Source organism: Bemisia tabaci, chromosome 10 (assembly GCF_918797505.1).
Source record: "Bemisia tabaci chromosome 10, PGI_BMITA_v3".
NCBI classification, from domain to species: Eukaryota; Metazoa; Arthropoda; class Insecta; order Hemiptera; family Aleyrodidae; genus Bemisia; species Bemisia tabaci.
The window spans coordinates 40,767,524-40,791,594 of NC_092802.1; the positions used below are offsets into that span (position 1 = coordinate 40,767,524).

General features: G+C 39.4%; 1 protein-coding gene across 4 annotated transcripts in view; it reads right to left on the bottom strand.

Annotated features, from left to right (window-relative positions):
- Positions 1-24,071, bottom strand: part of LOC109031924 (serine/threonine-protein kinase S6KL) — a 238,593-nt gene that overhangs the window by 79,186 nt on the left and 135,336 nt on the right. For 2 of the 4 annotated variants that reach the window (XR_011900709.1, XM_072305605.1), the window contains exon 9: positions 19,292-19,344. The exons of the other annotated variants lie outside the window; for them this stretch is intronic. Coding sequence is in view for 1 of the 2 variants with exons in the window: in XM_072305605.1 (XP_072161706.1) it covers positions 19,292-19,344 (53 nt within the window). In the remaining variant the exon portion in view is untranslated. The remainder of the gene's footprint in view (positions 1-19,291; positions 19,345-24,071) is intronic. 4 annotated transcript variants of the gene reach the window in all.

Genomic DNA, 24,071 nt, shown 5'->3' on the forward strand with positions numbered 1-24,071 from the left:
CCAAAATAAATGTGTTTAAATGGGAAATGTCGCCAAATGACGTCACTAGGCAGCACATTTTCTCGCTTTTAAATCTATTTTCATACTATTTCCCAATTCCCATGGCCGAAAAAAATTACAAAAAATCCTGCAAAATCAGCTTTTTAGGCACTTTCAGATGAAGCAATAAAAAATATGCGTGCAAATTCTCCATTGTATAATTTAACCAACCAACATTTTGATGGCTAAGGAAAAATGCCGCCTACCTGAAAACTGACGATTTTGTAGGACGAAGCTAAAACTCGGTCATTTGTGTAATTTTGAAGTTAGATTTGCGATTTTTTTTAAAATACATTACAGCGTTATTGCAGCGCTCCTATACAAAATTGGAAAAAAAAAACTAATAACATCAGCTCGCGTACTACATTAATGTTGAATGCGGCAAAGTTGCTCCCCCTTTTTTGCCTAAATTATTAGTTAGGAGGTATTCTTTCTTAGCCCTCGATATGCAATGAATTGAAGACAATGTTTCATTTTTACTAACGCTGAACTGCTTGTAGTTGAGAAGAGCTTGACACACTCGGTATTACCTGATCCATCACGAATTTTCTTTAGAATCTACTAATTTTCAACGGTTTCCAATGACGGTAGACACCCTTTTGGCGCGTATACGTAGTATACCGCCTTTGCGATCGTTTCGAACCCTGCTCGATACAATAACCGAGTCCCTTAGTTCCTTACCGAAAAGTGACTACCGCGAACTTCTGAGATTTTCCAAAGCGTGTAAAAAGTTTATTTATCCATCAATAATTATGATTTAAAGTTGTTTCTCATTCTGGGGGTCGCTAGTTTATGTGCAGTGAATACCAAGAGTCTAAGTTACTTGGTTTTTTTAAAAAAAGCCTAAGAATGCGACGCGCTGATTTAAAATATGCATATATAAGCAGAATCAAGCGAATTGATTCGAGGATGGCTGAGCAGGTCGGCACTCTCGGAATGAGAATCTAACTCCTCCGTTTTGTTCAAAACGTTGCTTTGACAGATCTGTAACCTCGGTTATACTTTTCAAAAGTTGGTACCCGTGCTCTGAAAAACCCAAATAAGCCAAGTTCGTGTAACTATGGTGTCGTTGCCTCGACCGGGCTGTGCTGTGTTGCCAATTGTTGGAGGATAGGTTACTTGCCCGGTGGTGGCTACCGCCACTCATGATAGTGCAATCTGTGTAAGTGCAATCTGTGATGAGCCTCGAGACTCATTAGACCATTAGCTAAACGTGGCTCATACAGGAATCCACTTACCCCTCTCTTCCCCACGCTCCTGATCACTGCGTCGGCGTCTCGACGAACAATAGCTAATGACGGTCGCCAAGCGAGGCCGGGATCCTCAGCCCCTCGCCCAATTACTTACGCTTCATTAACCATTTCACCGTCACGCTAGGATTCGTCCAATTTTAAAAAAAAATTGTTTCGCGAGTTTTTAGCAATTTTTTCCTTACTTTCCGTTGAAACACGAATTAAAAGAGGTCTCATTCATAAAAATCGGCCAAATAGAAGAGAAGTTACAGTATTCGAAATCCGAAGAAATCAACAAAACTTCTCCAAACAAAAAATAAAATGAAGGGGGAAAAAAAGAAATGTATAAATTACAATTTAATATGATTGACCTCAGAATGTGACAAGCAATTCAATTATAAAAAGGAGAAAAAATTGAGTGAAATTACAAAAAATTAGCCTCTTGCAAGGGGCTTTCTTGTATGAGTTTTGACCTGAAGACAAGTAAATCCCGTTATATTATTAAAACGAAATTGACTCCATAGTTTAATGCCTTAGTTTCTTGAATACGATTATTTTAAGCACTCGAAAATTTATACCAGCAATTTTACCCATGGGGTGATTTCCTGAGAGCTGATAATATCACGAATTTCTCATAGAGCCCTTCAAAAATGGCTTGCTTTTTGGGCAGCCGATTCGGCCATCAAACCGGGGTTTAAATGGAAGCTGATAATAACACAAAGCTCTGAGAAAAATTTTGAGATGAGTATAGGAACGGTTTGTAAATTACGAGGAGAGGCGGGCATTCTGTTCAGCATATCGATACATAAGTATTTTCACACGTAGAATTTAATTTTCACGTCAGGGAGTCGACATATTTTGATTTTTTTTATTTTATACGGAAAATTTATGGTTTTTCGGGATTGAAATTACTTACAATTGTTTCATGAAAAATGAATGCACCCAAAATGACTATAGCATTTTGACTTTCACATACGTGCACTCACTAAATTGATTGGTAAATTCAAAAAGTGGGTACATCGACCTGGTATATCAAGTTTCTGCGATTTTTTACGGCAAATCGGTAGATTTTCGGGATGTGGATTGCTTACTTTCAATTCATGAATGAATAAAGCATGGACATGGTTGAGCTTCTTTGCATGAAAAGACGTTTAAAATAACAAAATCAAGACATATTTAAGACAATTGCATTTATATCGAGTCAATTTCTTTTCAATAATATAACGGGATTTATAATACCGGTGATTTGGGTATTTTAGCCCCAAAATACCTTTAAATCGACTTTATCTTCTAGGAGTTCGACAGAATTTTTCCTTTCTTCGCTTAAATTTTTCCGTAGCACTTTTCTTCAAGAATCTGAAAAGATTTTGCTTGAGGCAGATCAAAAAACTTAAATTTGTTCGAATAGCTTTCTAGATTCACAATACACGGTCTCGTGAAGGTGCGTCGTTGACCTTGCAGTGTTGGATCGTGAATTCTCTTGTTGTGCTGCTTGCCTTTTTTGAAATCTCTGTAAATGAAAACTAAAGGGGTTGATATGTGCGAGTTAATGACGCGCCTTATCAACACATTGTGTTGGAGTTCACTGCTTGTTTAAGATATTCTTCTTTAGAAAGATCTTTTCTCTTCTCTGACATTTTGCAATAGTCCAATGGGACTGCAGTTTGCAATTGGGAGCTATAAATTCTAACTCATCTGAAAAAACACTTATGTGCATAGGGAAACTAATGGCACAAACATTGTTTTTAAACCGGGCCGGAATTTATAGTTCTTAATGGAGATGTTGCATGTATGAGGAATTTGCGATTTGACTGTTGATTCTGATGTAGAAGTTCGTGAGAGTTGATTTCAAAGAAAACCAGTGGCACCATCGTGTTTCTCGCGAACTTTTACGTATGAAACTATAGACAAATCGCAAAATCCTCAAACATGCAACATCTCCATTGCAAAGTGTTGTCCATTTAATAAAAGCATTCTAACAAGTTTCGATCTATTCTTGTGCCTAGATCCAGGCCGAGGAAGGCGAAGATTGTCATCCTGATTTTCCGGAGTGCGTGCAAAGCGTATTCAGATGCTCACGGAGCTGCTTGCCACAGGAAAACACACACATAACATACGAACATGAATTGGTTCTGCGCTACAGAGAATGCCACAAGCAATGCCAAGAGACCTACGACCTACTCCACATGACTCCTGAAGATTGGGCTAAATACACCGAGGCAGAAATGGGGACTTAAAGAAATTGGGATCTCCCAGCTATCGTGCTAAGGGAAAACGCCGTGCGAACTTTTATCGCCAAATTTCCTTCAACAAATCACAAATTTTGGGCTTACTTGTAAATATTTTTTTCTTCTAACTTTTTCGAGAATTTTGTTGTGCACTGGAATAAAAACACATTGGATCTAGAGTCCAGACTCTTAAAAACATTGACAAGAAAAAGTACTCTTGATTCAATCAGAATCTAGCTTAAATCAAGAACCAAGCCTCTTAATCTAAGTGGATTTCGTTTTGATTCAAGCAAAAATCCGATTGAATCAAGAGTATTTTTTCTTGTCAATGTTTTCAAGAGTCTGGACTCTAGATTCAATGTGTTGTTTTTTCCAGTGTGGTTCATTCAGTTATGAGAGCTTAAAAAAACATAACAGGTGTGATTATTTCTTCTATTAGATCAAAACACTCTTAATACTTAATAAACTTAAGAGTAACTTAAACTTAAACTCTAACTTAACTCTTAATAAACTTAAGAGTGTTTTGATCTAATAGCTTGTTATCAATTGATACCATCAATGAAATCTGTTACCTTGTTTGAAATTAAATTACGGCCTTTGTGATATCGAGTTTGTGACCCTGACGATGAAGCGTTTGCTTCGAAAAGCATCGGTCTATTTGTTAATAAAATGTAAGTTTTTTAAAGAAAATTTTACATTATTTTTAGCACTCGGCTACACTCCAAACACCAATATATTCAGTGCTTTCAGACATTGTATTACAATGTTCGCTGATTTTGGGATAATTTCACTCCAACATTTTAACATTGAGAATTTGCCACGCATTGCAAACTGCGAAGCTTGATTACGTAACACGTTGATCCTGGGGCCAGCAGCGAGAAGTTGGCAACGGCTTGGTCAGGATGAATTAAAACTCAATACGCAATTTTTAGTTGGATAACCTTGCCCTCCACCACGGCGGCGGCGGTCGTCGGACAAACATAAAATCTAACCTTTGGCGTCCCGGAGCCCGGAGCCAGCCGGCTCCTCTTCGCACGAACATGCTCGATCGCTCGCGGCCGGTCGCCCAGCCTCGCCACGCGTCCGACATCCAGCCAAAACCGCGAGTCATCGCCAATATTTTCTATTTTTATCCAAACAAACGTCCATTGAATATTTCTATCAAGCGAACACTGGAAAAGAAAACACATTGGATCTAGAGTCCAGACTCTTGAAAACATTGACAAGAAAAAATACTCTTGATTCTATCAGATTTAAGCGTAAATCAAAAGGTTCCGCTCAAATTAAGAGGCTTGGTTCTTGATTTAAGCAAAAATCCGATCGAATCAATAGTTTTTTTTCTTGTCGATGTTTGTAAGAGTCTGGACTCAAGATCCAATGTGTTTTTTTTTTTTTTTTTTTTTTTTTTCCCAGTGAATCTCTTTTGGACCGACATGATATAAAGCATCCTAGGGTGTCTACCAATTAAAAAAAAAAAATTCCTGACATTTTCCTGATTTCCCTGACAAAAACGACCAAAAACCGGGAAAAATTCAAATTTCTCTGATAGACGGAAAAAATGACTCCCTGACAAAAAGGGAAAAATTCCTAATTTTTCGACACATTTTTATTCAAACAAACGTCCATTGAATATTTCTATCGAGCAAATCACTTTTGGACCGACATGATATAAAGCACCCTAGGGTGTCTTCCAATTTAAAAAAAAAAACATTCCTGACATTTTCCTGATTTCCCTGACATAACCGGCCAAAAACCGGGGGAAAATTCAAATTTCTCTGACAGACGGAAAAAATAATTCCCTGATCTTCGCTGACAAAAAAGGAAAAATTCCGAATTTTTCGACGCACTTAACTAATTAGATATGTACGAGAATTTTTTTTTTCATGTTTTAGAAATATAATGTAATAAATGGAGCAAAATATATGACGCCTAAACTTATGCGAGATATTTTTGCCTCATTTTTAAAATTTAAAAGACATTAGCAGGATCTGGTAGAATTTTGGTAGAAATTTCCGGAAGAGTGAAATTCGCGAAACTATTCTCGAAAAATCCGTGCTTTTCCTAGTTCCCTAACGTTTCCCTGAAACGAAAAACGCTTGCAAAATGAAATTCCCTGGCATGCCAAATTTTTGCAGATTCCCTGAGGTTGCCCCTGATTTCCCTGATATCCAAGAAATATCCCTGACATTTCCTGGTTCTCTCGGATTTCCCCGTCGCTAGACACCTAAATGCCTCAAGACGATTTGTCCTCAGAGGACGGATGGACCGCGTTAAGCAGAAAGGAACCAAGTTACATCAGCTATACTGCCAACTTTAATTGGGCAATTTAATTTTTTACATGAAAACAGATGTGCGGATTTTTATGCAAATTTCAGCGAATTTTCTGCAAAATGCGACGCAAATTCCTTAAAATTCTCAAACGAATCCGCACAAACGTTCTCTTGAAAACATTACATTGCCCGGTTAAAATAAGCAAAAGCTGATGTGGCTTGGTTCCTTTCTGCTAAACGCGGTCAATTTTTTATTCGTATGTAATTCGTATTATGAGTACTAACTCGCCGAGAGTCGTAAAATTGCAACGAAATTTGTCATTTTCAGCTTTTCTGACTTATATCCTAAAATTCTGGTTTGAGGTTATGTTCTATTGCTTTGAAAGAAACGATACATCGAACTTCCATCGAATACGCCCATATGACTAACGCGCGTCCCTCCGTAGCCCGCCCATACTGACGCACTAAGGAAAAACGCCGTATGAACCCTCAGGCGTTGCCACGTTTCCTTTGATAAAATGCGAATTTCCTGGGAAACTTATGAATTTATTTCTTCCAATTTTTCAAGTAATTTTGTTCCCGATTTAACCTAAAGCTCCTGATAATTTCAAGGAAAAATATTCATAACTGTCCTCAAAAATAAACCTTTTATCGAAGGAAATTTGGCAACTCTCGAGTGTTCATACGGCGTTCTTCCTTAGCACGGCAACATAGATTGATTTTACAGAAATGAGACCTTGAATAGAATTTCAAATAGGGTACAATCCCGATAACAGCTCAATTATTAAACATGAAAATATAGGGAAAACATTTGTCCTTGCTGTAACTTTTCGAGTGCTTAACAAACCTCCGCAGAAGTTTATTTTGCAGGTTTTAGCGGCGGCTGATAAGATATTCAAGGTAACTCGGTTGACTTAAATAAGAATTGAATCTCATTCGAAGATAAGTTACGATCGTGAAAATCTTGCGAAGTAGGAGTTTTTACCGCTTAAAATTTATTGGTTTCTGCGAGGGAAATTAACATGGTAAGCGATTAAAACTATATTTTTATTCCAGGAAATCAAATCGAAAGCCGAAGTATCAGGATGGAAAATTCCGTGTAAAAGAACACGGATAGAACATCTATCATTAACTGATTTGTTCTATCTTTTGTTTTGCAGTACGGCAAGGCGTGATATTCGCTCCCGAATTATGCATGTGTGTTCTCTCTTATTTTTCCTCACCGTTGGTCTGATTTTCCTTGGTCCGCAAACCAATCAGATTTTCGCGCTATCTCCGGAGAGCGAATGGGATGAGTCTTTAACTTCAATAGCTTTCAACGCATGTCGAAGCATAGTCGAGGAATCGAAACAAGAATTATTTTACATTTACGAGGACGGTTTGCATTCCGAACCTTCTTTCGAGCACTTTAATCAACGCTTGCATGAAGCTTCCATTAAAACCGTTTTGATATCCCACCACAGTCACTTGACAAACGCTGTCAATACCGATCATGGCAAGAATATCATATTCCTCCTCAAAGATATGAGAGAGCTGATGAGCTTAATTCTTTACACTATCTCATACTCAGGACTCTCAGACGTAAACGGCGGAGACTCGATCAATCTGGAATACGAGAAAATCAGAAAAGAACATCAGTCGAAGGGTATTTTACCTCCGTATTGCGTGACAGTAGATGGACGTTCTCTTTGGACGCAAGGGGAAGAAACATGCAGTAAAGAGTTGAGACTATCATCAGCCGAATTGGAGCCAAACTCGATTCTAAGCGATCGAGTATTTAATGCAACTCGAGGTTTGTACATCAATAAAATTTGGAATTCTAAGAATTATCTGATTTTCATCTTAAAAAATTTCGATGAGTTTTACAGCCACCCGACTTATACAAAACTATTAAAAACAGAGAATTCTGGAATAGGGAATGGACTGAAAAAGTACACTGTGGATACAGACCCGGTCGCCAGCTTGATGTTCTGTTTCAAATTCTTTTGGCGCTTCTTCAGAGGAATAAGATCAGTCATTTGCCACTCGCATGGTTGTGAAAGATATAATCCCTTCATGGAAAAACTCATCTCAACTGAGGGTGAGGCCAATCAAAATTTCTTCGTCTTCTCTTGGAGCGATATGCACAGGAAATCAATCACCACATTCTACTCCATCAATCATGAATATAAGTTTCCACCTTCGTCCTCAAGCTTTTGGGCTGCATCGTACGAGGCAGTATTGAATGACTTTATACGTGTTGTAAATTGCACATCGACGTACGCATATACGAAAGACATGGAAGACCAATTCAACAGTTACGGTACTGAAGCAGGCTTAAAATTCGACATAGACTTGCAGCCGTTTGGGTATGGACTAAATGTAGAAGGAGCAAATTACTCCAGGTATGATTTTTCAGTCAGCGTTGATACGAGATCTCTGTGCTTTGCAACTCCACACAGTGGTTTTATGTCACAAGGTCTGGTGATTTTCAAAAGCTTTTCGCCACTCGTATGGATACTCATTGTCATCACGATTGTTTGTTTCTGGATCATTCTGGGCACTTTCAATTATTTACAATGCAAAGTATTCTACTTCTTCTACCCAGACGCAGAAGTTGAATTTTACAGAAACTCATCTCCTCTGTTAACTGTTTACGCGTACTTCATGTGTGGTAGCCCAGCAAACCTGCGCCTGGGCCATCTTTCGACTGGAAAAGTCCTCTTCGTGATTTTCAGTTTTTCTGCAATCATCATAACGAATGCTTTTTTGGGTTGCATGACAACGCTTCTTAGCAAGAGAGTTCAGTATCCGGAAATTGATTCGTTGAAAGCCTTGGAAGAATCAGAACTGCTCATTCAAATAGCTTTTGATGATGTTGAATTGGAACAGGAAATGTTGTATCAGCAAAACCAATCTGAGGTGCTAAGTGCAAAATTGGTGAGTAATCTGTACGATTACTCTGTGGCCGAATTCTTCGGAGAATTCGTTAATTATCTTAGTCTCTCTGAGAAGAATGAATCATCCGCAGATTTTAATTTTATTAGAAATCGCACTGTGGAGATTAAAAAGAATATCCTTTCGATGACTGTGATGGATGCTGCAATGATCAGTGTACCATTCTCTTCCATCCGTAAAGAGAATGTTCTTATAGGCATGGATTTCAAGTTGAAACTGAGTATCATCTAATGCAAGAGTGCCTGATTACGTATCCGGTAATGATTCCTTTCCTTGAAAAACTCTTTTCTCTATGATAAATTGAATCGAATAATTTATCAAAATCTAGAAACTGGGCACACGAGAAAAACGTTAGAGCAATATGAGGGCTTCGCAGTGACATTTCCATCGGAGGGAACAGATGCCGAAGATGCTGAGCCGAAGCCATACGATCTAAACGATTTGCAGTCAGCTTTCATAGGGCTCATCATAGGTTTATTTGCGAGTTTTCCTCACTTTTGTAGGAGAACTATTAGCTGATTTGTATCCAAACTCAGGCGTCATCAAAATTTTGAAAACTTTGAAAGTTTTCTGTTCACGCAAGTTGAGAATGGACAAAGTGCTACCAAAGCTATAATCATCCATGTGAAGAGGAAACAAGAGGTTTATTCCAACGTGTGGACGTTGGAGAGCGTTCACCGGACCCACTCGTGAATGTTAGTACTTTTTTGTTACCTATAAACCCTGTCGTCCATACGACACAATACTTTTCCGGGCTCATGTCAATGTGTAGTTACGCCCTTATATCAGCCAAGCGACGATTTGTCCTCCACCGAGGACAATGTCGTCTTCCGAGGACAGGACGATAATTCATTTTTACTAAGGATGCGGAATTGAAAGAGTGCAAAGTCATTTTCCAAATTTCCTGCGGGCTACTCATTGGAATTGATAGACAGCACTACAGAAAAAGGAGACAAAAGAAAACAAGAGAGATTCTATTGGTGGAAACAGGTGGTCGCGACGGACAAAGGAGGTAAGTAATAGACTGTCTAAAGGCAATCGATGAGAGACCCTACACTTCTACAGTTAGTCCACCATTTCCCTCCCACTGGAAAAAAAACACATTCGATCTAGAGTCCAGACTCTTGAAAACATTCACAAGAAAAAATACTCTTGACTCAATCAGATTTAAGTTTAAATCAAAAGGAAATCCGCTCAAATTAGGAGGCTTGGTTCTTGATTTAAGCAAAAATCCGACGGAATCAAGAGTATGTTTTCTTGTCGATGTTTTTAAGAGTCAGGACTTTAGATCCAATGTGGTTTTTTTCCAATGTTTCGTCTATAAGAACGGCCCTACCAATGCTATTGCAACCACTTCCCCCTTGTCTTCTTTGTCAATCGCTTTGTCTATCAATTTAAAAAAAAAAAAAAAAACCTAAGTGGAATTCTTTTAAGCTTTGGGATTCCTGATTAAATTTTGAGAGCCGGGCACTTAACTTCGGATTTGATTAAATGGGTCACTGGTGCGCCTTCAATATTGTGTGAACGCCATCCGGTCAGTCTTCAAGCACTGAACAGTTGCATTAAAAGATCCCTATTTATTTAGCAAGGCGCCACGCCGGTCGGTGGGTCGGTTGCGTCGCACTCGCACACGCAACAGCAGAAAGGAAAGTGCCTTCAAAATATTGGGTATGCAATTAGGACAAGCGAAGAGCACGAATAGTGGTATCAAGAAATCCATGTTTAATTTGACACGGCCGCGACGCACAGTGGATCGAGTCAATCATAGAGGTCAGACGTGAGATGTTGGTCTAAAACTGCACATTTTCATGTTTATTTCGTCACTTTTTAAATTTTAAGGGTTGCTTCTGCGAGAAAATTTCACGAGGAAACCAATTCCACCACTTATAAAATCTCAACGTTTTGTATGAACGGAGTTATAAGCTTTAAGGTTTCCAAATTTTGTCCGACCTCTCCCATTGATCCGAGCCACTCTGCGGTCGCGGCGTGCTTCTTTGCAAAAAAAAAAGTGAACCTGCTTCTAGCGGTGCATTTAAAACTCCGATTAAACCCATCACCCAGCGGAGAAAATTGAGTTAAAACTTCTAGAAAGCAATCAAAGGACATTGAACTTTTAACCAAACAAACTTGAAAAAAAGAGCCCTAGGGATAGTTCAATTTTGCAACCATGTGGAAACCCCGACAAGGAAAATTACGAGGGTATACGAGTATAATTAGAAATCAAGGCAAAAAGATAAACTTTTCCGATTTGTGGGCAAGTTCAGGCCGCCTCCGTTCATATCAAGTTTACGCAGATTAATCCAGATTTCCAGGGGAGGAAGGTCTAAAATATCCGATCCATTCAAGTTCAGGAGGGTCTATTATCGAGATCCATTGAAGGAGTTTCAGGCGAAACGGAAGCAAGCAATTGAGAAAACAAGAGATTTGTTCGTATGTTAACAGAATTCTCTGTATTGAAGACAAATCTATCGATTTCGTTTGGCTGATTACTAGGAATCAAGTTTTAAAATAAGATAATTAAGAATAAGAATTAATTATAAAAAAATATAAGAATTTAAAATAAAATACTAATTTTAGAAATTAGAAATAAGTGTATTTTTACTGATAATTTAAACCTAAAGAGATTTCATTGAATGACAAAATCAACATTTTTCATAAACTATTAAAATTACGATAATAGAAGAAATAATCACACCTCTTATGTTTTTTAAGCTATCATAACCGAGTGAACCAGGGAATATTTTTTCAAAAATGTAGGCATTATATCTAAAGATAATGTGGGGTTGCTGTTATGCTGAATTTCGAGATTGATGTCGAATTTTACGTACTGCGAGACGTAAAATCGATTGTGCCAGGTTCCAAGACTCAACGTAGCTTGCTGAGCCAAGAGGCTAATGTTATTGGCTGTTTTTGACAGGTCTGACAATTTCCGAGAACTTACACTCTTTTTCGCCAATTGTGGGCTAAAGTGAACTTTTGAGGCATTTTAAACCAGAAAATCGGACTCAGCAGAGCATTTCCAGGGGGACTAGCTTCATTTCAGCCCAATCGGAGAACTTTCGACTTTGACCCCACAATTTTACTCCATAGATCCGGGAACCTATGCCGAATTTTTTCGATGTTGGACGAGAGAAAAAATTCGAGATCAACGTCAAATCTGTATACGTTTATGTTATGACAGCAAATGCTTCACTCGTTTATTTTTTGCAGGGGAGGGGAATGCTAAAATATTGATGACGAAAGCCAAACTGTTAAAACGTTTTGGAATAATGTCTTTATATATGAGGACTTATATGTAACAATAGCGGATGTGAAAAATTACCTTTTCGAAACACATTCAAAAAACTGTTTTCGCATCGAGAAAATTTTGAGAAAATACTTGAGATGTGATCCTCGAGATCTGTACATTATGCCAGAGCCAAACATATTACATTTTTGTGTGAACAAAACAGTTTTTTAAGCGTGTTTCGAAAAGGTAATTTTTCACATCCGCCATTGTTACAGATCATACATCATATATATGCCTCATATGTTGCAGGCCATTGGCAATCGCCGGCAATTTACAAGCCAGTGGTGGATAAATACAGAAAATCATAAAATTTAAAAATAAAAGAACAAGATTAGAGTGCTGACTGTGTTGCCTATAATGTGAATAGACACTTTTCCATCCGTAAAAACATGGCAGAAATATGCACACGCAGAAGAGCGTGTAGTGAACTCCTTGACTTTAGTTGGGTTGAGATCGGAGAGGCAATTAAACCAACATCGTGACAAAGCGTAGAGTATCACGAAAAATGAAGGCGCTTCAAGCCGCGCTCGTACTTTTGAAGACCATAACCCTTAAAAATTGCATTATGCAGATGCGCATTATTGCCACTTATTGAAACAACATGTGAACCGCTTGCAAATTGCCGGCGATTGCTAATGGAGATGTTGCATGTGTGAGGGATTTGCGATTTGACAGTTGATTCATACGTAAATGCTCGCAAAAAAGACGATGGTGCCACTGGTTTTTCTCTGAAATCAACTCCCAAGCTCAAAAAAAGCTCTGAAAGTGAGGCCAAAATGGAGGGGATATCCCCCCTACCCTGAGAGTCCACCTCTACATCAAAACAAACTCTCCATGCAAAGATAGGGAGCAAATACATTGAGAGGGCTGCCACTTCATTTGGGGACTCCAAAACTGAAAACACGGCAACCCTGCTAATGTATTTGCTCCCTATCTTTGCACGGAGAGTTTGTTTTGATGTAGAGGTGGACTCTCAGGGTAGGGCGGGATATCCCCTCCATTTTGGCCTCACTTTGAAAGTTTTTTTGAGCTTGCGAGTTGATTTCAGAGGAAACCGGTAGCACCATCGTGTTTCTTGCGAACTTTTGTTGCGACCAGCAGTCAAATCAAAAATCCCTCACACATGCAACATCTCCATTGCCTGCGACGTATATATACATATACTTTACATGGTAGTATTATCAAGATAATGTGAAAAATTCCGTTGGTGAGTTTGTAAGAATAATATAAACTCGCAGCCTTACTTATGAGAAATATTATTCCCTCCAATTAAATGCTGTCAACTAATCCATTTGCATTCAAAATGATTTTTCGCGAGAACGGAGACTTACAAAGAAGTCACTGTAATCACGTCCGAATGCAATCCGAGGTCCTCAAGCCGCGAAACAGCATTTGAAAATAGCGCCGGGCTTTTGAGAAACCGCTCTGCACTCTTTATGAGCCCCCATAAACTCTGAAATGTTTAATTTCTTTTTGTGGGGCGACGAGTTTACAGTGTAGGAAGTGAAGAAGTGCACGGATGCTGACGGGGGAACGTGAAGTGGTAAAAAAGGAGCATTGGTCTAATTTTTATACCTGTCGTTAAAACTTAAATTTCAAGAGCCTTTATCGATCAGCGGTACTTACTCTGCGCGGTAAGATTTTCAGTGGCCCGATCTTTGAATCTATGACAAGACATGTAGCCCTATCTCAACCATAAAATATACCGCATTTCGATGTCTCTTCGTGGTGCTTTAAACCCTCAATGATCGGCATACAAATGTATTACTAAATACAAAAAGGGCACATGTCCAGAAAACCAAATTGTTCAAGAGACACAAAAAACTGTTTATTTCGTGGTAGATATTTTTTGGAAAGTCGTTATGTTTAAAAAATATCTACCACGAAATAAACAGTTTTTTGTGTCTCTTGAACAATTTGGTTTTCCGGACATGTGCCCTTTTTGTATTTAGTGATTCAAATAGGGATAAAAATGACGGAACTTCAACTGGTTTGCATTATGCAATTGCAGAGTGCCTACTAACATTTCATATTGATATTTCCTGATTTTCCTAATATTTTAAAATGAGTTACCTGATTTTTTGCACGAATAAAGTGACATCCGTTTGATTACACGAACCAACATATTTTATTAATTGAACCGAATGTTTTACTTGTGAATGTGCTAAACTTCATGTAGTTGAAATGCACATAGTTCCGTTTGGCAGAAATACGTCCAAATAACAGGACCGCTGGCATGTGTTTTAGTTGTCATGCACTTAAGTACGCTACTTTGCGGATGATTAGACATTTGAAACGGGGCCAAATAAAGGGACAGACCGGGAAAAAGATCTGAGAACTCCAAGCGATGGTTAAAAAGACGGAAGCTAGCGAGGAGAGAATTCCCGCGGGAACTGATTAATTTTCAGCGAACCGAAAGCGAAACCAAAAAAACAAGTTTTTCTACAGACCTCCAGATAAGGTGCGAGTACAGAACTCTGATACATGAATCCTTATCAAAACGGATTACTTTCCTGCAAATACCAAGTGAGTAGATTGCATAATGATTTATTCCATATTTTTGGAGCCAAAACACAGTGCAGGCCCGCTTTTAACAAGCCCAAAAATGCGCCGAAATGGCGAGGAGGTGATGTCAGTGAAAACGCTATCTTTACAAACATGATTACTTTTTAGTGTCTATTTTCTGGAGGGTCTTCTTTCGTTGTAATCTAACGTAAAATTTTCGCTCAGAAAATAATTTTCCCTTTTTGTTCCATCAAAGTTAATAGCTAAAAATGTTATAAATTTATTCAAAGTTATTATGTTTTTAAAGTTTATTTTTTATTTATTATTCTCTTTTATTTCCCCTGAATTTATCCGAAACACAGAGCTTCCCTGGCTGTGGCTACTCTGCACTTCACTCTTTATGAGGAAAACAAAATTCACAAATCGGCTTGAATCCCCATCTCCAAAAATCACGATCATCATTAGATAATTTAGAGCCGTAAAGGCAATTTGTTTTCCTCCTGAAAAATATCGTGAGCAGTATTCTGCCGAGCTGAGAAAAAACGCCGTATGAGCCTTCAGACGTTGCCAAACTTCCTTCGATAAAAACACTAATTTCCCGGAAAACTTGTGAATACTTTTCTACAAATTTTTCAGAGAATTTTGCGGGCAATTTAATCTAAAGTATCCGAGACTTTCAATGATAAACATGCATAACTTTCCTCAAAAATATAAGTTTCGTCAATAGACATTTGGCAACCTTCTAATGTTCATACTCCGTTTTTCCTCGGCACGGCAAGGTTGGGTTACTCGATGCGCTCAAGCGCGGCTATTGATTTATTCCTTTTAAGAGAAGAGAAGAGGAATACAAAATTTAATAATGAAAAGAACAGTTGTAATCTGCTTCAAATGTCGTGTGCCGAAGATTTTCGAGGAAGTCTCGCCATGACTCACCACCAAGATTTATGCCTCTCTCATCCTCCCGAAAAAATCGTGTTCTTTCTCGGGTCTCCTTCGCGAAATCGTGCGATTTTATTTCGCCGTGACGTCGCTCGGCAGACAAAACGACGTAAGTACACGTTAATCACCAGGTGTAGTTACGTCCTTATATCAAGAGACCTACGATGAGTCATGAGGCATTTGCAAAGAGACGGTTCCCGTTTCAGCTCATCTTCAGCTCGAAAAGGCATGCGAGCAATTTCGTCGCTCATTTGACATTCGGGCGTACCTCAATTTCCACGTGAGCCCTGTTTTACATATGAGTCCATGCTTTCTAGGGCTCATGTGGCAATTGAGATACGCCCTTATGCCAAATGAGTGACGGTATGAAGTCATCTAAGCTAAAATGAAAAATATGCAGCGTAATTTGAATAAATCATCTGTAATTTTTGCATATGATGGAATTTCGTGCGATAATTTGGACATATTTCTACCGAACAGAACTATATGGATTATGACGTGAGCCCTGTTATGCGTACATTCTTATGAGTATCAAGGCTCATGTCTTAATGCACATAGTTCCGTTTGGCAGAAATACGTCCATTTGATCGCGTTCAACAGAAACGCATCAAGTCGCATCGTGGAAAAACACAAATGAGATGGGATTTGGGTTTGAGTTCGACTAGTCGTACATTTTCTCCTGTCAAAATTTCTAAGATGAGAAAAAATATTTTCAACAGGAAAATATGCCTCAACACTGAGGAATAAAACTTTAAACCCCTTTTCCTCGATTCAAACTTGAAGCGTCATGATGCGTTTTTCTTAAATTTGATCCGATGGGTCAATGGCACCCATTTTTTCAGAAAAAAAAACTTCAAAAGTTATTTGAAGCAACCCTTTAATGCTAGAGATACGCAGTTCTGACCTTGAGCTCAGCTATCCTCCTATTTTGACCCAAATAACACAAGGCATAATCACAACTATTCGGTCAAAACAAACCACCTGTCTGGTTAGATTCCGGAGGCGCCAACCGATAATGCTCAAAAACTTGTTCTGACATACCGTCGCTCTACTGTCGCACAGACATATCTCGATTTCCACGTGAGCCCCAGAGAGCATAGAGTTATATGGACAATAGGGCTCAAGGAGAAATTGAGTTACGCCCTTTCGTCAGAGGAGCGGCGACACTGCTCGACGGCGCCTAGAATCCTCCTGGTGTCTCTCTCCAACAACGGCGTGGCGTGCTTCGCGATATATCGATCTATCTGTCATTTAAACCTATGGAAAAGGATCGATTAACAGGGTGTTCGCAACGAATCGATTCTTCACCACAGTTTCAAATGGGAAAATATCGATTATCGATCATTTACGCCTCACCACTGCTCTCCAATCAAAAACAGCCCATCGTACGAGAATGCCAGGATGAAAGAAGTTGGGTTAGGTCCTTCGGACAGCAGCGGTATAAGTCGAGCCGAATTGACCGGTTCGTAAACGGTGGGGGGGGGGGGCAGTCTAAAGGATCTCTTCCGGGTACTTTTCCGTTCTCCCGGGTGCCCATCGTCAGCCGTCAATTTTGACAACCCCCCCCCCCCCCTCCCCGAAGGGGACCGGTAGCCTAGGCGCCCGCATGGATCGTCGAGCGAGAAATAAAGCTCGAATCGGCGTTGTCGCTTGCTTCCAGTGTTTAGGACTCTTGCTTTTTATTTTCATCGTTCGTTGATGTCCTCGAGGTACCGGGAGATTTAGTAGAAAAAAGTGAGTCTCCATGATGTGAACTTGGTAGAAATTAGAGTACCTTTATAGACAGAGTATGGCCATTTCTGTTCCGGTTTTTCATTGGTCGCGTGAAAATAGGCTGACACGATGTTCTTACGGCCGTAAATAAACAAACAAGATGGCCGTTATCAGCAAGCAAGATTGAGGTTATGCACATCTTACATCCTCCTGTGATAAAGGTGAAAGACCATTTAACAATGTTTTCGTGTGTTATTCGTAGATATGCTTGTTTAAATTATTACTGCCGTATAATTGAAATTTTTGTCAAATTTAGCTTCTTGTCGATGTTACGGTGAGCCGCCATCTTTTATTTACGGCCGTAAGAGCATCACGAAGCCTAAAAAGTCGTTGACCAATCAAAAAGCGGAACAGTTTTCCTGTAGTAAAAAGATATACGAATGGCCATACTCTGTCTATAAAGGTACTCTAGTAGAAATCACGTTTTGCCCCCAAGCCTCCCGATGGAGATGTTGCATGTGTGAGGAATTTGCGATTTGACTGTTGAGTCTTATGTAAAAGTTCGCGAGAAACACGATGGAGCCACTGGTTTTCTCTGAAATCATCTCCCAAGCTCAAAAAAAGCTTTCAAGTTGAGGCCAAAATGGAGGGGATATCCCACGCTATCCTGAGAGTCCACCTCTACATCAAAACAAACTTTCCATGCAAAGATAGGGAGCAAATACATTAGCAGGGCTGCCACTTCATTTGGAGACTCTAAAACTGAAAACACGGCATCCCTGCTTATGTATTTGCTCCATACCTTTGCATGGAGAGGTTGTCTTGATGTAGAGGTGGACTCTCAGGATACCGTTAGATATCCCTCCATTTTGGCCTCAACTTGAGAGCTTTTCTTGAGCTTGGGAGATGATTTCAGAGAAAACCAGAGGCATCATCGTGTTTCTCGAGAACCTTTACATAAGAATCAACAGTCGAATCGCAAATTCCTCACACATGCAACAACTCCATTTTGGCGTACACCAAAATAAGGAGATGGACAATACATATGATCTGCCATGCTACTTTTCATAAATGAACGGATGGCTTTTCAGATATGGCTGTGCACAGAAACAGAGAATGCTGGACGAACGAACACATATTTTTCAAGTGTGTTTTTTTTTTTACTCCTGGCAACTTACAACACATAGAAATGATGGAATTTCGACTTTTTTTGTTTTAGTTTTTTGATGACAGTTCTTCTATCTGCGAGGGCAGCGAGATATATAATGCATGCAACGAAAGAAAAATAGGATTGCATTTTGCAAAAGGGAACCAAGAGCATTCCAATATCGCTAAGCGTGTGAAAATGATTTGCACGATTTTTTGCACGATTAGTGCCAAACATTGAAGTCGGTGTCAAAGGCATATTAGCGCCTACAAGCCTGCATGAATACTTCTCGCATTGCATCAAACGCAATGCAAGAGTTATTTGCGATAACTATTCGACCACGGGTGTAAGCATATGGCCGCTAGCGGGATTGAAGGCGCGTCACACTGCAAAGATGACTCCACGGCGTTTCTTTCCCTGGCTCGCGCGACACTGAAGCAACCGTTAAACTAGGATTATGTGTCATCATTCTTGACTTTCTGATCCGGTTTTTACCATAATTGGATTGCATTTTGCAAAAAGGAACCACAAGAATTCCAATGTTGCTAAGGTTGTGCAACTTTTTAACCTTGCAACTATAGACTGATCATCCAATTAAATTTCATCCTTATTCCCAATTAACTATATAAATTCAAGACGAAAATTACCTTTGAAAATTTAACTTCTTGCATGATGTCAGGAATTTTATTGCAAAATAATGTAAGTTGCCCAATTCTAGCAACATTGATATGCTCTTGGTTCCTTTTTGCGAAATGCAATCCAAATGGAATTGTAGAAGTTTCATGCAAATGGTCAAACTAAGCATTTTTTGTGCGGTTAGAGTTGATTGGCAAAACTCCGAGTTCGGATCTAGGCGTTTTTGCAGTGATATTAGAAACCATCTCATCCGACTCAAGAAAAGGATGTTTCCCACGGATTGGTGACAGATCTGGAACCTGGAATGGGTGAACTGGGGTTTAAAGTAAAACCTGACATTGTGTATGCTTACTTACCCAGTATGCTTTGAGGGCATGCAAAAAAAGTCTGAGTTTCTTCTGAGTCTCACCTGAAACAGAAGAAGGAAAACTAATTTGAGTTGTGAACAAATAACTTCATTTGAGGGGCTTGGAGGACAAGGCGCATAGGTGCAGTTTTTGCTGTTCCAAGAAATACTTGTTTAAAGTTTTGAAATTACATAAATCCTCACGGCAGAAAGTTCAAACTGACTTTGGTTGGCATTTGGGAGAAAATTTTGCACAAAATATGAACTTTGACTGCTTTTATTTGAAGTCATTAACATCTCGAATTTTTCAAAAACTGCACTTATGCGCTTTGTCCTCTAAGCATCTCATTTGAGTTTGGAATAGTGCATTTCATCTTTTTTTATACGTTGAACCGATGAAAACATACGAAAAACCAAGCAACACTTCGTATTTTCTATTCCTGATTATTCCGCGCCGCCGCGACCGGCGGGAAAATTTGAAAATGCCGGTGTGTAGGACAACTTTCCATTTTTTGGTGACCTGAACAAGAAAATGGACCACTAGACAAGGTGGGAATTTCAGCATTCTGATTCATGTTTCTAAACTAAAATTTCACGTAGAACACGATGCGCACAACGAAAATTACCGAAATCAACTCCTTACGAAGATATTTAATGATTATTGATGCGTAAATTCAAACCACCCGCTCATGAAAACTCAATGCTCTACGTGATTCACATAGTGCGCTAAACGTTATCATGACAGTATCTGCGATTTAAAAATCTGGCAGCCTCAATTTTGACGCTTTGGCTCAGCAAATTGCTCATAGTTGGAACAACACATGGTAGGAAATGAACATTGCTCGATTGAGAAGCTTGCTGAAACTGTTGTACTGCGCGATTTGACTTACGTAGAGCTTTGAATTTCTTGTGAGCGGGCAGTTAAAATTCCTTGTAACCAATGTGAAATAAAAACGTTGAAATCTTCGTTAGGGGTTATTTTCAGTAATATTCGTTGCGCTAATCGTGTTTTACGTGAAATTCTGGTTACGAAACATGTATCAGATTGCTTAAATTTGTACCTTGTCTGGTGGTCCATGGGGGACTTTCGGGGGTATCGGGGACACCCCTCCAAGAGCGGGGATAATCGGGGACATAGGGGACTTTTGAGCCGGTGACCTGATGTCGGAGACCGGTTAGACACCCTGATGTCCTCTTTGTCTGCAGCTTTTTCTAACAATTTCAACTATGAGCCCGCAAGTATGATACGCTGTCTTCATTTGGAAGCAACTTAATAACACAACATGACGATAGAATCCTGTCATCTTCTATTCCGTAGCCAATGCACACACCTCCACGCGGGAACCGGTCATCTAGTCACAGAGGTCACGGTCAACAGTCGACGTGGGTTCCGAAATACGTCGCATCCTCCGTCTCCACCGTTGCCATTTTCGCGGGAAATCAGCCTGATTCCCTGAGAGGAGAATCGGGAAACGGGCGGTTTTTCCCGGGAAAACGGCAACGCTTGCGGTGTCGCACGGAGGGTAGGGGATCGTTGAGTGATGAGTCACGGGCGATGACGATTAGCCGAGCAAGGAAAACAGAACACTGGGGGTTTGCGCGAATCCGATGCCATTGTTTTGCTCATAACTCATCCTTCATCGGAATTTCAAAATATTCTAGAGTTTTCATGATCGTTATCCATTTCACGTTTCAACCGTAAGTTACCGCAAGATTGAATGGACCATGGCAAAAAATGATGGTAAGTAATTTTCATTCTTCTTCCGAATTATAATTAAAATGAAGAGACAAACTATGAAGCGGGTAAAAAAGCTGAACCCATTCCTTGAAGCTCGATCTCCATGCCGTTCCCTAGTATTTAAATTGGAGGTAGTGGTTTTCATTGCTATAGAAATTGTTAAAATCAGGAGATAGCCTCGTTTAGATGAACTGAATTATTCACACTGGCCATATCCTTCAAAGCATATTCTTCCTACAGATTTGTTCGCCATAAAATTTCATTATTAATTGGGACATAAAAGAGAACGTAAATTTAAAGAAACAACCATTCAGTCTTATCACCTAACCTCATTTAGGTCATGTTTACATTATTTCCCGCTCGTTTCCGTTGGATCGATCACTTCGTCGTCTTTTCACGGCGACGGATCTGCGATGGGTGTTGCATCATAGCACTGATGACATCAGTCACATCGGATTCAACAGGATTCAAGACGAATCGATCGGATAAACGCGAAAATTCTATTGAGTTAGGCTCCATGCTCGATGCTTGATGGTCGGTGTGAATGAGGATACCGGCATGACACCAGCACCAGCACCAGCACCAGCCCGCACCAATCAGTATCCAGACACGACTGATAAACAAATTGATTTCGGGAGCCACCCGGGGTGTCGGATTGTGACCCGGGCACTGGATTTTTCGGATCAGATTCGTTCAAGAGCTAATACTGCCGTGATACACTGGGGAAAAAAACACGTTGGATCTAGAGTCCAGACTCTTAAAAACATCGACAAGAAAAAATACTCTTGATTCAATCAGATTTAAGCTTAAATCAAGAACCAAGCCTCTTAATTTGAGCGGATTTCCTTTTGATTTAAGCTTAAATCTGATTGAATCAAGAGTCCATTTTTTTGTCAATGTTTTCAAGAGTCTGGACTCTAGATCCGATGTGTTTTTTTTTTTTTTTCCAGTGTAGTGAAGAAAGCAGTAAGTGTCACATTTTCGAAATCGAGTTCCCTTCAAAATTCGTCTAAATTATTTTAGATGAAATCACTGAAATTGCTAAAACAGCGAAATTCATCTTAATTATATCAAAACGAGAAACATGAAGAAGCCGTAAGTGCGCAAAAAATGACGTAGTTTTAGGCAAGACAGCAGTGCGTGACACTGTTTCTCCAGAGAGCCAATGAAAACAGTGCTTTCAAGTAAAGTGCCGCCCTCTTCTGACAATTTCTAACTTGAAAATGCGTTTGTTGTGTATGTCCAAAACGCAACTATGAACATATGCAGAAGATAGCACTTACGGCTGTCTTGCTTAACAATAACCTAGCATGAAAATGAAAAATTCCTTTTTAATGTAATTGAAATAAGATCAGTCGATTTTTAATCATCCAAACCGATTTCTCAGAGTCTTTCGGGTATTTAGTGGTAATTTGACAAAGAACAGAGGATTCCTTCAATAAAATTTTCCGGTCAGAGGCTTCCGAACCTGTTTTCTCAAAACTTCATTTTTGCACTTACTGCTCTCTTCGCTATCACGGAAGAATAGTTTCCCGCTATTTTCAGCGAGCTCTAGCGGCTGGTGCGCGCATGTTATCAAAACTTTGATACATGTTTCGTAACCAAAATTTTACTTTTAAAAAAATTTGGGTTGAAAGTGGGTGGGAAATGGGTCGAGAATCGCTGGTCCTTATAGAAATTCACGGGAAAAAGACGTCAACTTCAAAGAAAATTTCTCGCTAGAAACGCAAAATGCTCCGGGTGGTTGATACTTATTTAATCCTCATACATCCATTTTCACTTCTACTAAACAGATCTCGCGACTTTTTGCGACTGTGAGAGATATTTGAAGTTCTTTGTGTGTTTTACGTTGCTTTTACATTGTTAACATAAGGCTGATTTGAGGTTGCCAACTTCAAATGAACTTTTCTCAAAAAATACGCAAAAAATTCTGAGGTATAACATTTTCTTATTCCTCGAGTGTTTTACTTTGATAGCGCCAAAGGGTTTTCCTGTGTCGGTGCTACTAATTCATTATTTAAAGTTAAGTGACCTTTACCGATTTTTGTCCACATCGTCTGTAAGGATGCCGCACTGTGCGCAACGTCGCAAATACGGCAACGTAAAAGAAACCAAAGCGCCTTCAATATTTTGCGTATGCAATTAGCACAAGCGTAGAGCACGAATAGTGGTATCCAGTAATGTACGGTAATTTGACATTGGCGCAGGACGGCGCCAAAGCTTCCCGTTGTCTTCTATGCCTACTGCTTTGTCTAATAATTAGCCCTCAGACACATAGCCAACTGAGTAGACCCTCTTCGAAATAGACTTATCTAATATAGGAATTTAGGTGGGTCTTCAGCATCTGGGCGAGCGATTCAATGGTCTATCGATTAAATATAATAAATTTTGCAATTAGGAATTGAAATCACTGGCTCATGATAGAAACAACATATGCGCCATTGGTTTTCCTATACAGATAGTTGTGTTTGTGGTTGAGCCAGAAATTGTAATTTCTAATTGCAGAATGAGGTCAAATTGATACTATCTGGATTTTAAGACATTTTTCAGAATTTATGGACACCTCATCTCGTTAAAGAACTTTGGGTATTTGTACATATTATTTGACGTAAAGATACTTTGAGATGACTCTTAAGAAAAGCCCCGGGTAAATACCACAAATCGGAGGGCACAACTTTTTGCGACTTTCACCTCTGACGAACTTTTAAAGCTAGCCCAAAATGTTCCTGGGTCCAATTTCGTGTACACATATCTGCCGTTCTACAACATGATGTGATGCTCGCGAATTCCGATGGATGTCTTAAAATCCAGAAATTATCGATTGATTGAATCATTCTTCGAAGTCCTGGGGTAGAACCGTCCCTACCTTGTTTGTGGAAATTAAAGGCTCTGATGAAAGTTCGCAACTTTTTCGACACATAAACGAGACATCATCAGGGGATTGCAATGACGTATCTCAACATGAAAGAATACATACGAAAGTAAAGATAACAAAAACGTTTCAAGTTTTAGGATAGGCCGATGCCTGTCTTACATTTATAGTCAAGATCAA